The sequence below is a fragment of the Lontra canadensis genome, unplaced genomic scaffold (genome assembly GCF_010015895.1).
Source record: "Lontra canadensis isolate GAN:19392208 unplaced genomic scaffold, GSC_riverotter_1.0 scaffold8, whole genome shotgun sequence".
In the NCBI taxonomy this organism is placed as follows: domain Eukaryota; kingdom Metazoa; phylum Chordata; class Mammalia; order Carnivora; family Mustelidae; genus Lontra; species Lontra canadensis.
Genome location: NW_022631002.1, coordinates 18,701,516 through 18,715,289, shown reverse-complemented (window position 1 = coordinate 18,715,289; position 13,774 = coordinate 18,701,516). Strand labels below are relative to the sequence as shown.

General features: G+C 54.6%; 1 protein-coding gene and 1 long non-coding RNA gene across 2 annotated transcripts; one reads left to right on the top strand and one right to left on the bottom strand.

The window, feature by feature from the left end:
• Window positions 1-294: 294 nt before the first annotated feature.
• On the bottom strand, window positions 295-3,827 carry LOC116865802. The gene is made up of 3 exons (XR_004382267.1): window positions 3,748-3,827; window positions 2,913-3,040; window positions 295-717 (listed from the first exon to the last, which is right to left on the bottom strand). It is a non-coding gene; the product is annotated as an uncharacterized LOC116865802 (long non-coding RNA).
• A 336-nt stretch (window positions 3,828-4,163) lies between these two features.
• CMTM3 (CKLF like MARVEL transmembrane domain containing 3) lies at window positions 4,164-10,996 on the top strand. The gene is made up of 5 exons (XM_032854305.1): window positions 4,164-4,351; window positions 7,354-7,509; window positions 8,543-8,638; window positions 9,015-9,135; window positions 10,656-10,996. Exons 1-5 carry the CDS (start codon window positions 4,193-4,195, stop codon window positions 10,682-10,684), a joined length of 561 nt encoding a protein of 186 aa, XP_032710196.1. The 5' UTR covers window positions 4,164-4,192; the 3' UTR covers window positions 10,685-10,996.
• The last annotated feature ends 2,778 nt before the right edge of the window (window positions 10,997-13,774 follow it).

Here is a 13,774-nt window from a genome sequence, read left to right as displayed (position 1 = left end):
ACACCACATTCTAAAAGGAGAAATCTGTATGGCAAAAATGCAAAGTAAAAGACAAATGATAAGCCATGAAGAACTATTTGTAACTCAAATTTCAGAAAAAGGACTAATTTCCTGAAAATATGCTTTCTTATGTGCCCATTTTTTTAAACCAACAATTAATAGAAAAACATACAAAGTGTATGAAAAGTCAGTTCTCAGAAAAGCAAATGCAAATGGTTGTTATATATGCAAACAAACAAAAAGCAACCAAAAAAACCCCCGCCTGATTCACTTATAACTAGAGAAATGCAAATTAGGAACGCCCTGAGGGATTTATCTTTAAATACCATTCTCCAGTAAAAACCAGAGCTTCCTGGAGGAATATAGGGCTGGGATGGAGAGAATACAAAATGAACCTGAGGCATCTTATAGGGCCAGAAAATAAGGAAATGGGGAGGAGGAGAGGATGGGGGATGGGTACCCAGAAGCCCACCAGTAAGAGCTAATAAAGGCCAAAGATTCAACAATTTAACCAACAAAATCAAGCATGATAGTATTCAATTATAACCCAAAGAATAAAATAAAAAAATCAGCGCAGGAGAACAGAAAATATTCCTCACGCAGGAATGTAAAGGGAATTAGCAGCACCTTTCTTCATCCCATAGCAGACACTTCCTGGTGCCATCTGAGTGACAGGTTCTGGGCTGGAAGAGGACAGTCTCCCATGCAGCTCACAGCCTGTGGTGGAGGGACAGCAAACACAGGCATCCAGTCACCTCAAGCAGGGGCACCCCTCGGGTTCTCCTTGCCTCCCCCTGGGCCCTTTCAGCCACCCCAGCGAGTTCCCTTTCAGTAAAGTGAGATAGAGATCACTTGAAATAAAATGCAACCATTTTAAATGGAGCATTTGATGTGCTTTGACAAATGCGTATTTCTGCGCAACAATCACCCTCATGAAAATAAAAAACAGTTCCAGCGCTCCAGAGAGCTTTCTCCTGCCCCCAACCCAGGTCACCACTGATCCGACTTTGTCATCACAGCTGAGTTTCGCCTGTTCCAGAAATTCATAAAAATGGAATCATACAGCATGTACCCTTTTGAGCCTGGCTTTTTTCATTCATCATCATGTCTGCAAGATGCATCCCTACTGTTGCATCTGTCTGTGGTTTACTCCTGCTTCCTGCTGAGCACATTCCAGCGGCGGGAAGCCCGCAGTGAGTTCATACTCTCAGCTGTATTGTGCCATTGGGCGTTGTGCAGTTTGAGTAATTAAAAATAGAGCTTTGGGCCCCTGGGTGGCTCAGTGGGTTAAACCACTGCCTTCGGCTCAGGTCATGATCTCAGGGTCCTGGGATCGAGTCCTGCATCGGGCTCTCTGCTGGGCCAGGAGCCTGCTTCCTCTTCTCTCTGCCTGCCTCTCTGCCTGCTTGTGATCCTTGTCTGTCAAATAAATAAATAAAATCTTAAAAAAAAAAAAAATACAGCTTTGAGCCCCTGGGTGGCTCAGTGGGTTAAGCCTCTGCCTCAGGTCATGATCTCCCAGTTGTGGAATCGAGCACTGAGCCCCAAGCCCCACGTCAGGCTCGCTGCTCAGCGGGAAGCCTGCTTCCCCCTCTCTCTGCCTGCCTACCTGTGATATCTCTCTCTCTCTCTCTCTCTCTCTCTCTCTGTGTCAAATAAATAAATAAATCTTTGGGGGGGGGGGAATAGATCCTCGGGTCCCCTGCGGTGGCTCAGTCGGTTAAGCCTCTCCCTTTGGCTCAGGTCAGGATCCCAGGGTCCTGGGACTGAGTTCCACATCTGCTCTTTGCTCAGCAGGGAGCCCGCTCTTCCAGGCTTCTGCCCCTCCCCCGCCTTGTGCTCCAGCTCCTGCGCCCCCATGCACTCTCTCTCTCTCTCTGACAAATAAATAAATAAAATCTTAAAAAATAATAAAAAATAAATTAAAAAATAAAAATAGAGCCACTATGAACGTTCAGGTCCAAGCCTTCTGAAACACACGCGCTTTCATTTCCCTTGGGTAAATCCTTCCAAATAAAATGTCCAGGGCAGGGCACCTGGGTGGCTCAGTGGGTTAAGCCTCTGCCTTCAGCTCAGGTCATGATCTCAGTGTCCTAAGATCTAGTCCCGCATTGGGCTCTCTGCTGGGCAGGGAGCCTACTTCCTCCTCTCTCTCTGCCTGCCTCTCTACCTACTTGTGATCGCTCTCTGTCAAATAAATAAATAAAATCTTTAAAATAAAATAAAATGTCCAGGGCATATGGTATGTCTCTAACATTTTAAGAAACTGCCAAACCATCTTCCGCAGTGGGGGTCATCACTTCCACCCCCATCAGGGGTGTATGAGAATTCCTCTTCAGCACTTGAATGGGAGAGTCCCCTTTTCTGAAGCCATTTTAATAGGTATAAAATAGTATCTCACGGTGGCTCTAACTTGCACTCCTAGATGTCTAATAATATTGAATATAGTGTCAAGTGTTTACTGGACATTCATATATCTTCGTTGGATTGTCTGTTCAAAACTTTGGCCAATCAAAAAAAAAAATTGGGTTGTTTTCTACTTCTTAGTGAGTTAAAATTTTGAGCCAAATTAACACTGATTAGTATCAGGTTGTCTCTGTTCTAACCTTCACCTGGCCTTCTCCCAGGGGATCTAGAGTAAGATCCAAACACCAGGGTCTGGTTCTTTACCATCTGTCTTCTTCCCCTGGCCCTTTGCTCAGTCCTTTCTTCCACAAAGGCTCCTGGCAACCCTCAGAACCCGACATAACCAGGCAGACGCCTATTACCAAGAATCATCTCATTCAGGAGTCTCCGGACACACTGTTGACCCACTCCCCGCAAATTAAGGTGATGCATCCTTGCATCCTGCAAATGCAATCTTCCTAAGCACAGCTGTTGAATGAATAAATAAATGAATGAATGCCTCTTACCCAGCAGGAGGTCCCATCGAAGTCTTCTTTGAGAAAATGACACTGTGGGATATCCCAGAGTGAAGAGTCATCAGATAAGGAGGTGGAGAAGAGCATTCTGGGTAGCAGGGTCAGCAGGCTCCAAAGCCCTGGAGTGAGGAAGGAGCACAATTTGTTCAAGAAACTGTAAGAAGGCCTATGTGTGGGAGAGACAGGGAGCAGAGGACACCAAGAGATAACATTTTTAGTCTAACAAGACTCTGAGCAAGATGGGAATCTCCCCATCTCCCAAGGTTTGGGGGATAAGGGAAATGGGACTGATCCTGATTGAGGATTTAAGCATCCTTCTGGCTGCCAAGAGAGGAAGCAGAGAGGCCTCTTAAAGACATGTTTCCAACAGTCGTGGGAGGGGACGGGAGTATTCTGGGGCCTTCTAGAGGTCTTGGTGATGGTGAGAAGTGAACAGAGACAAAGAAGGCTTTAGGAGGTGAAGAGGTACGGGCCTTGGTGATGGACTGGTGGTGAGGGTGAGGGAGAACAAGGACAACCTCGGGTCTCAGATCTTGGGGGAGAAGGATGGCTGGCGGTGCCCTTCATTGGGGCCCAGGTGCCCTCTGGGAGTCCCCCAGGTATGAATGGGAAGAGGGAGCAGAAGGCATGCTGGGGCAGCCAGTACAGGAGGCTGGGCTGGCCAAAGATGGGAGGGGTGGCCAGGGGAGAAAGAGGGAGTGGGGTGGGGAGCTGACAGCTCCACGAAAAGCGCAGGAGGACGAAACAGGGGTCTTGCCGTTTGGGCGCCTGGCTTCCTGGGTCCTGGACATGAGCAAGGACACGGGTAGGAAGCTAGACGACGCACGAATGTACTCAAGCCTTCAGGGCAGGCAGAGAAGACTGGAAGCCCCGACGGGGCGTTCAGGGGACGCAAAAAGGTCTCGGAGCTCCGGGCCAGGGCTGTGCGGAGAGTGCGGGGGGTGTAAGGGGGCCTCAGGCCAGCCCCACGGACGCTCCCGCCCCGGGGGCCCCGGAGCAGCTGGGGCAACCTAGGCCGGAGGGGAGGAAGGGAGGAGGAGGAGAGCGAGCGGAAGAAGAGAGCTGGGTCGCTCGGAGCGCGAGACTGCTAAGGAGGGGAGGAGGGGACGAGGCAGGAGGGGCGGGGCGGGGCGGGGGCGGGCCGGTGGGGGATGCGCCCCCGCTCCTGGGTCTCGCCTTTTTCTCCTTCCGCACAGCCCGGGTTTCCGCTTCCCTCCCGGCCGCGGGGTGAAGGAGCGGGGCGCGCCTCGGTCCCTGCCGCCGCCGCCGCCATGTGGCCACCAGACCAGGAGCCCGACCCGGACCCGGACCCGGCCTCGGCGCGCGCCGGCCGCTCTCAGCCCGGCGCGGCGATGCCGGGGCTCCGCGCCCTCCTGCCGGCGCGCGCCTTCCTCTGCTCGCTCAAAGGCCGCCTCCTGCTGGCCGAGTCGGTGAGTGCGGCGCGGGGCCCGGGCATGGAACTGCAGAGGCGCTGTCGGGACTCCCGGGCCCCGCCGAGCCCTCGGAGGCGCGGAAGACGGGCGGAGCTGGGAGCACTTCCCGAGGCGTCGGGGGGCGCCGAAGCTCTGAACGCGGGAGGCAGAGACGAGGCGGAGCCCGAACCCAGGCCCTTCGGGCTCCCTAACCCAACAGTGGGGGCTGCTCGGGAAGCCTGAGGCCGGGGCCTGCCAAGGCGACGGGCAGGCCCCTGGAAACTCATCCCGGCGCTGTGTGACCTCGGGCGCCTCCGCCGTCTCTGGGCCCCCGGAACGGGCTGCGGCCCCGCGTCTTCTGGCATCCGTCTTGGGTGCTCCGCTCCCCAAACCCTCCCGCCATTCCTGGCTGCGCCCCGGGAGAAATCAGCCGGCGCGGTGTTTCACGACGCCCGAGTCGGGGTCAGGGTGGGCTCTCCGCGCCCCTGCCTGCTTTCCTGGGCGCAGGGAGGGCCGGCCGGGTCTCGAGCTGCAGGGCGGAGGCCGGGGTGGACTCCGGCCAGCCAAGACGGGGAACAGCGGGAAGTGGGAAGGGGACCCCCGGGATTGGGTGAGGCCCGGGCCGCACAGTGCGGGGTGTGCAGGCCGACCCCTCCCCCCGGGTGCAGGGGGCGGGGGCAGGAGCCCAGCGGGGTGACTTCATCCCCCTCCTCCCCTCCCCTGCTCAGATCCAGCCGCCCCGCCCCCGCCAAGCTCCTTCCTCCTTCCCGCAACCCCCACCCGGGCCCGTCAGGCCTTTGTCTTGGGGACACTACGAGAACTCCCGCACCATCCGCGGGTGGGGCGGGGGCTTGGTGCTGGGCCTCTGTGCAGGGAAGGGAACGAAGTGGCCCTGCGCGGGGAAGGCGAGATAAGGAGCAGCTCTTGTTACTTAGATCCCCGGCAGTTTGGCTGTCCCTCTTGTTATTCCCACTTTGCAGACAAGAAGGCTGAGGCCAGGACGTCTAGGGAATTTGACAGGATTTGAGGGTCAAGTGAGGGAAGGATGAGAGTGGGGATCAGAGGAAGGAGGCTTCTGCCCCAGACCTCTTTTTCCTACTGCCCAGGGCAGATGGCAAGAGGCCTTCCTGCCACTTCTTCTGCCCCTGGGGTCAGCCCAGAGGTCACCAGCCCAACTCTCAAGTGAGGCACCAAGGGCCCAGGACTCAGCCCATACTCCAGGGAGTCGCCTCTCGTTGGCACCCCAGTCCCAGCCTGGAGGTGGATGGGAGCCACTTTTGCAGAGAAGCCTTAAATCCACAGGCCAGTGAGGGACACCAACCCCAACTCCGCTCCAGCCAGCCTCAGACGAGGCCCTTGGTGTAGCTGGGTGTCAGGAATCCAGATCTAGGAGGATGAAGAAGTAGGGAGGAAGAACTGGTTAGAGTTGATCACGAGGGGAGCCACTCTGGTCAATCTTGCCTCCCTCTGGTCACCTCTCGCTGCCTCCAGGCCCAAGGAAATGGGGAGGCTGACGGACACGAAAAGGGAGGAAGTAGCCACCAGGAATCAGGGAATGAGGAAACAGGAATGAAGAGGGGGCTGCCCAGAATCTGGCTTTGGAGGGCGGTGGACAGGAAGGGGAGGGACACAAGAATAGGACTTGCAGCAGGAGCTATGGACGGGGTGGGTCAGGGTCTCATGGCCTTGTTTTCCTGGGAGGCCCCTCTCTGTGCCTTAATTTCCCATCTGTTCAGGTTGAACCCAGCTACTTCCCTGGCCCTGTTCAAGGCAGATGTGGGTGCCTTGGGGACTCCCTGGGATCTCTGCAGCTCATTTGTCTGAAGCAGCCACAGCGTTTCCTGTGGGGCATCTCAGTGTCCCTACAGGGCCCCCTGGGCCCCACTCCAAGCTACTCAGCCATGGACATGCTCAAACCCTGCCCAGCCATAGTGACAGAAATCAAGACAGATAAAGGCCAGCACCCATAGGGCAGGGTTCCCTCAGAACTACAGGTGTGTGGTCAGCCAGCCTTGGGTTCAAATTCCCATGCCTTCTTATTGGCCACATGACACTGAGCAACTCACTTCACCTGTCTGTCCCTCAGTCTTCTGATCTGTGAGGTGGGCTGTGGGCAGCACCCGTGTGTGGGTGGTTGTGAGGATGCCCAAGCCTCAGGCCCTGGCCAGGGAAACAGCGCCTCCTATGGTCTGCAGACCTGGCCAGGGGGCCTCAGCATCTTCGGGCATCGGTTCCCACCCACAGCAGGTAGACAGGGCTGAGGAGACGGTGATCCTTATTCCTTAGTGCGGCGTGCACTGAAGCGGCAGGGTCAACGCTCCCCCTCCTGGAGGTTTTTTCTTCGTATGAACTGGCAGACAGAAAACCCAAAGAATTAAACCGTCAACGCCCACATAGCCACCGCCTAGACTGTACAGTTGTTAACCTGCTGCCGGCTTTGCTTTCTCACGCATCTTATCCTTCTGTCTGTCCACCTGTTAGGTTTTCGTGCAGATTAAATTACCTGCATCAGTACATTTCAACTCTGAGCACTTCATCATGCATATCATTAAATTCAAGATTTGTATATTGTTTCTCATTCTCGGGAGTTGGGTGTCATTTGTTGAAGTGGTTCCTGCTTCATGAGCTGCCTCTGAGACTGCTTGGGTTTGATTTGCCCTGTCGTGCACCATCTAAGTTGGGTGGATTCTGCCATAGAGTCTGCTGGAGTGGGGGGCTGGGTAAGCAGCCGCAGAAGGCAGCCTCCTGGGAGGCTGGATACACATGGGAAGCTGGGGCGTCCTGACTGGGTCCTGACAGGGCACAGGCACGGGAATCAGGGTGCAGACCTGTGTCCAGAGGCCTCGAGGGAAGCAAGCATGTGGGCCAGGGCCCCATGATGGGGTTCTAATCCTGGCAGCTGCAGGATTGTGGGCAGGTCGCCTCCCCTGCTGGAGCGAGTGACCTCTGGCCCTGGCTGCAGAGCCCAGGGCCAGGGGTTGTAAAAAAAAGGTTCTGATTTTTCCTCCCGTCCCCTCCAGGGTCTCTCATTCATCACCTTTGTCTGCTATGTGGCGTCCTCTGCATCCGCCTTCCTCGCAGCGCCTCTGCTGGAGTTCCTGCTGGCCCTCTACTTCCTCTTTGCGGATGCGATGCAGCTGAATGACAAGTGGCAGGGCTTGTGCTGGCCCATGATGGTGAGGGCTGGGCCCAGGAGGAAGAGGCTGGCTGCATTTTGACCCTCATCCTTTCTTCAATGCGCCGGAGGGGCTCTTTACAGTTGGTTGGAGCCGGGACTCCCCACTCAGCAGCCACCTGACCCAGAGGAGGTTGTCTTACCTCTAGGAGGTCTCTGGATGAGGCGGAGAACCCCAGCTGACATCCTGGCCACTGGCCACCAGGTGGCGCTGGTGCTCCCAGCCGGGCCGGCCGGAATGAGCCTCGGCCACAGGAATTCAAGCCATTTCCACAAGAGCAGGACAGGTTAAATGAGGACTTGCGGGGTTTAGCCAGACCCCAGCCATCTGGCAGCTTGTCTGGTCACCCAGGAGGCCCCAGAGCCCCACCTCAAACTTTGCTGTTTGAGAAGGGACAGAAGGGCTGCGAGTGAACCCTAGTTCCTTGGCTTCATATCCAATGTGCTTCCTGATGGGCTGCACCCTGTGTCCCCATTTTAGGAACAGGCGAGCAGAAACCATGATACGTAAACGTCTCTGCCACAAGTATGTGGCACAGCGAGGCCCAAGGCCAGATCTCCCCACTGGAGAGCCAGCAAGAAGCAAGTGACCAGGTTTCCCACATCTTTCTCATCAAATAGGGAGATCTGCGTGTGGGCCCAGCCACAGGGCAAACTGCAGGCTGGCCCACGTCCTGTTGTCCACTGGGCAGGGGATGGCCAGCTGGACCCAGAACGGGGCAGCCCAGCTGCTGGAAGCCTCCAGGGGCACCCGGGCAGGGGCAGGAATGGGGGTGGGAGAAGGACTAGGGAGTGCAGGGTGGGGCCATGACAGGGCGGGAGCCCCAGGGGTGCCAGACCTGCAGGGCACCGGGTGTGTATCCAGCCTGCGGGGCCCATTGTCCCCTGCGAACAGTGGGTTCCAGCCTCGTTCCTGCCACCTGGTAGCCTTCTGAGCCCATGCCCCTCTCTGGGCTCCCAGCCCTGCTCCAGAGCCCAAAGCTGTGCTCCACTCCTGGGAGCCCAGGGCAGTGACCACGCCCACCTCTCCCCAGGACTTCCTGCGCTGTGTCACAGCCGCTCTCATCTACTTCGCCATCTCCATCACAGCTGTCGCCAAGTACTCGGATGGGGCTTCCAAAGCAGCTGGGGTGAGTAGCCACCCTAGCCCTGGAGGGGGTTGCCCAGCAATGCCCCCTCAAGTTCACCCCAGCCCTGATGGAACCCCAGATGCCCCTTAGACACTCAACGTCTGGGGCAGAGTCTGTGCCCACAGGGGATCTCAGAGATTCCAAACTCCTCTTACTGGAGACTTAATCTGCCTCAAGTTTTGAAGGCTGTTTGCCGAGCCAAGGTAACAGCTCATTTTCCTTCTTGTTGGTACCGGGAGGAGTGCGTTTGCTATCTGAGCTACGTATCCGAGCATATCGAGCAGGGTGGCAGCTTCTCCGCTTCTCCTGGGCTCTTGGACTGGGGACTCCCAGCTTCTGATGATGGGTCCCATCCATCCTGTCCCCTGTCTCACAGGTGTTTGGCTTCTTTGCCACCATCGTGTTTGCAATCGACTTCTACCTGATCTTTAATGACGTGGCCAAATTCCTCAAACAAGGGGACTCCGCAGAAGAGAACACAGCCGATAAGGCAGAAGGTGGGTGGCCACCCTGTGGGTTTTCACCTGGGACCCTGACTTCTCAACCCAGGACTGTTGCTGGGGACCTGGGGACCCTGTTCTCCCTTAGGGATACTTGACCAATTGAGGTTGGAGGAGCATTCCCTCTCTCCCAATATGGGCAGGAAATGGGTTCCCAGCCTGGTTCTCCTGTCCCTTTATGGGGCATGGATCATAAAGTGGGCTGGGCTGGCTCCCCAGGGCCTCGGGCTTTCCAGGAAAGGCATGCTGAGGGCAGGCCTGGCACCTCCTGCTGACAAGACCTTCCCTGGTGAGCCCCCAAGGCAGCCAGAGCGGCCACCTACCCTGAAACCCAGGCACCTGCCCAGTTTCACCAGGCTGTGGCTCAGGGGCCAGAGAACCAGGCTCTCATCGTTATCCGCAGCACCTGGGCAAGCTCAGGTTTATGAGCCAGCAGAAACCACCTTCTGCTAAGAATGGATGAGGCTCATCTCCTCCCATCCTGTACTTCAGCCACACCTAGGGTCGCTGTCCCTAGACATTTTCCTTAGGCCTTTGTGACATACTCATTCCCTGCCCTGGGTGTTTCTAGACCACTAGCCCAGTAAGCAAGTAGGAAGTGACAGTGGAGACACGTGTTTGAGTATTGTGGGCTTTGAGACTTGGAGATGGACGTATGATTTTTTTTTTTGATGTAAAATGATTCCTAGCTTATGTGTTAGAATACAGCAAGCCCACCAGATCAGATCAGTCTAACCTTCGGGACAGGGCCAAGGGAGTCAGGGTTTACAGAGGCTCTCGGAGCTCATCCATGACCCGGCAACAGTGTGAGGACAAACTGGGGCTCAAGAGACAGAGTTGGCCGGTGAAGGGGTGTCCCTCCCTGAAATTAGCAACTGGCAGTGGGGCTGAGGCTGGAGGGTTAGCGACTTGGGTGCTTTTCCTTCCTGGAGTGGGGGTTCCAGAAGACTCTAGAAAGTACTATTCAATATTGGACTTCAGGAACCCTTGACTCAAACTTTAAATAGGCCCTTAATGTCATAAAATGTGTCTGGTTACCATATAAAATTAGGACTGGGGGCAAGGGGGACTCAAACTGTAAGATGGCTAAAAAGCAGCTTCCTGATTTTCTAGTATATTTTACTTTCTTGTGCCAGAAAAGAGCGGACCCCACCCTGCCCTGCTGAATTGCATGGTAGGGTTGAGTTTGGTGAGTTTTCATGCTGACAGCCCCAGCCCACTCACGGCCCAGGGGAGACTGGGGAGGGCCTGAAGCAGGAGCATGTGGGCTCCCCGTTCCATGTGGCCACATCCTGGAGGTGACAGCAGCTGCCCCGGCAGGGTTGGGTCCCAGGCCCCAGGCCCCAGGCCAGCCCTCCTGCCAAGCTGCCACCACCAACAGCATAGTCCACGCGGGAGGGGTCTGAGCCTGGGGCTCCAGCCAACAGCCAGAAACCCAGGCAGTCTCCCCAAAAACAACTTCCAGGCCCCACTGGCCTACAAACTCCTGCCAAGCATCCCCTTTGCTTTGCTTTCAGAAGAGAATTCTGACTCTGACTCTGACTGAAGCCCTGCCCCGCCCCAACCACCCGAGCCCCGCAGACCCCTACAGTCGTGCCTTCTGGCCGGGTGCAGTCAAGACACCACATGCGCTGGGAGAGAGGCGGTGACTTCTCCAGCAGCAGTGGGAGCTGCTGACGGAGCCGGCCTCCTCATGGCTCCGAGGTGACATGCCCAAGCCCGGCCTACCCAACAGCACCCCTCGGTTGAGCAGCATCTAATAACCACTGCACACACGGGGGCATCGTGAATAGTCTGCCATGCCTCCTCATTTCTGCCTCACAGACCTTAAGCCTTGTACACTCTCTGCCAAAAATAAGCAAAAATAAGGGGACAGAGCTGATGGAGCCTTGTCACCTCCGTCACCTGCAGCGGGGAGAGGGGGTAAAAGTAGGACCAAAGCCACCAGAGGGCCAACCTGCTAGGCCCCAGGGATTTTTGGCTGCATTTGGTGTCCCACTCACGCCAGGCACTTTGTCGAGAATGATCCTTGCAAGATTCTTTTGTTCCAGGAGCACCAGTTCCCTCTTCGTTTTTGAAGCAGGAAGAAAACCGACCTTTGCTCTCTCCTCTAGGAGCGAGCAGGTCACAGTGCCCAGAACAGGCACCTCACACGCTGGGGGGGGCCATGTCTTCTCCGGAGGACCTGACAGTTGTAGATCAGCTTACCAGGTCCAAGATCCGGATACCTAACCATGAAATAACTGACGGTTTCTGGGGGGCTGGGCAGGCCCGGCCAAACCCTCTTTCCCGGGGGCCCGCCAGCCGGCGAAGGGCTCTCGGGCACTCAGGATGATAGTCTCTCGACACCAGAGCAGGTCTCCTGACTGCCTTTCGAGAGGTGAGATGTGCCTTCTGCGTTCACCTGAGGATATGTGCTGTGTATGTTCAATGGGATTTTGTAACTTTATGTAATTTTTTTTTCTTTTTTTACACAAAAGTAGCTTTTTAAATGGCATTTCCTCTGACCCAAGAGGCCTCATGAATGAGCCAGATCTGGACCCATGTCTTGGGCATTTGTAATCTTTGTTCTTCTCTTGCATATGAAAAAAGCCATAATGGATTAAACCAGACTGACTGTGCTTGGACTGTATGTGTTTGAAAACTCCTCACACCACCCAGAGCAGTGCAGTCCAGTGTCCTATTCAGCACAGATGGCTCCTGTCGATGGTGAGTCCGACAGCTCCGGGGCTCAGCTCCACAGCTCACACCGCCGACACGTCTGACACATGTGCTCTCCCTCACTCCTCACACAGTCCTGGTTCACAGTGCAGGAAACCGAAAGAAGGTTCTGGAGCTTGCCTTGGTCCCCGGAGCCCCTTTGAAGGGGCCCCGGGCCTTCTCACTTAGTGTCAGCGTAACGACCCACAGCGCCTCTGAGGCAGCCACAACCTGGGGCTCTTGTGGTTTGGAAACTGGTTGCACACGGGACCTCAGAGTTGAAGCCTGGGAGGATGCTGGGTCAGCATCTGGCCTAGGCCTTCTGCTCCAGCTTTTGCACACGTTTGAAAACCTGTCTGAAAGTTGGCGTGCAGATGCCGAGAGGCGTGTATGGTGGGAATTTCTGCCCCACCTTGCCTGTGCAGGTAAGCCAGCCTCGCTGCCTGTCGACACCCACACCATGGCCCCTCTCGTGGACGCGGACTGTGTTCCGCCTCCACCTCCGAGGCCTGTTTCAGGAACTGGGTCCACAGCCTTTGAAGGTACTGAGAAGTGAGAGTGAGGACAGAGACAATGCCACTTTTATGTGTCCATTTATTAAACAAGTACTCCTTCATGACAATTTAATACAATATTTATTAGCGATTAGTGTTGAGAAAATTATTTCCCTCTACATACAAAAATACAGATTTGAACACTATGAAAACAATCAGAACAAGTACCATGAAAAATAGGTCCTTCAAAAGAAATAAAGGGGCAAAATTGAGGGCAATGTGAGGCTCTGTCTGCTGTCAGGGACAAACCGCCTGGAGCAAAGGCTTTGGGGCGCCAAAACCACTCCAAATGGATAGAGTCAAACCCACAAGCCAAAGTCTGAGAAGCCAGGAAACCCACCAACAGCATACACCGTCGTGTGCCACATGGCACCACCTCAGAATGCCCACAGCTGTGTCCAAACTAGCAAAGGAAATAGATTTTAAGAAGCAAAATGTAAAATGTTAACATTGCTCCCCAAAGTACCACCGGGCCAAGTACCAATGAATAAAATCATATTAGAGTTATTAGCCATCTGACTTGACGTCCTTTGTTAAAATAATTACATATTCTGACCCTTCAAAGGGACAAAAGAGAAGCTATAATCTTACGTTTCCATAAATCCATTCCTTCATGTTGCAACGGCTCAGCTAGTTTACTCAAGAATTTTCTTGACCAGACAGAACCCACATCCTACAGGGGTGGGAAAGCCAAAGGAGCAGCTAGAGTGTAGCAAGTCTCGATTTCGTGAAGCTCCTCGCAGCAGGACATCTATTTTGTCCAGGCAAAAAATCAGAAAGGGCCATGGAGTCCACCCCACACATCCGTAAACCAATGTGAGGTCCGAGGAGAAGGCCAGCCAGTGGAGGCTGCGCGGGCAGCCTGTCTCCCGCGGGCAGAGGGAAGCCAGCAGCAGGGCAGGAGCACTGGCCCGAGCCGGTGCTGGAAGAAATCAGGCCCGAGAAGGCCCTCAGCCTCACCAGCCCCCAACAATGGGGCTCTTCGCTGTTTTGGACCCAAAGAGGGGGCAGTCAGCACCACGGGTATCCATCCTTTATGAAACCACTTTCTCCTTTCTGCTTGAGGTGAGCAGTGGCTCTCTAACTGACCAAGTGGTTTAAAAATGCCAGATGCAGTTATACTGATTAATAATCATTTCACAGAAATATACTCTTACTCTCAGACTTGAAATAAGCAATAAGTTGCTGGGGAGAGAAAGCAGCAGAGAGGAGACAGGAATAGCCAAGGTGTTTTGTTTTTTTTTTCTTTTTTAAAATACATAATGAAGTTTAAAGGGATAATGGCCAAACCTCAAAACCATCATTGCTAAAAGCAATATTAAAAGGACACAATCTAAAATCATGCTACAAAAATAGTGTCATCTGGTTTAACTAAATGTACA

Bases quoted from the DNA above. Each gene is read 5' to 3' on its own strand.
- CMTM3 (XM_032854305.1), top strand. From the start codon at position 4,193: ATGTGGCCACCAGACCAGGAGCCCGACCCGGACCCGGACCCGGCCTCG. The intron at 8,639-9,014 runs GTGAGTAGCCAC...CCTGTCTCACAG, and splicing joins GGGCTTCCAAAGCAGCTGGG to GTGTTTGGCTTCTTTGCCAC. The intron at 9,136-10,655 runs GTGGGTGGCCAC...CTTTGCTTTCAG, and splicing joins CACAGCCGATAAGGCAGAAG to AAGAGAATTCTGACTCTGAC.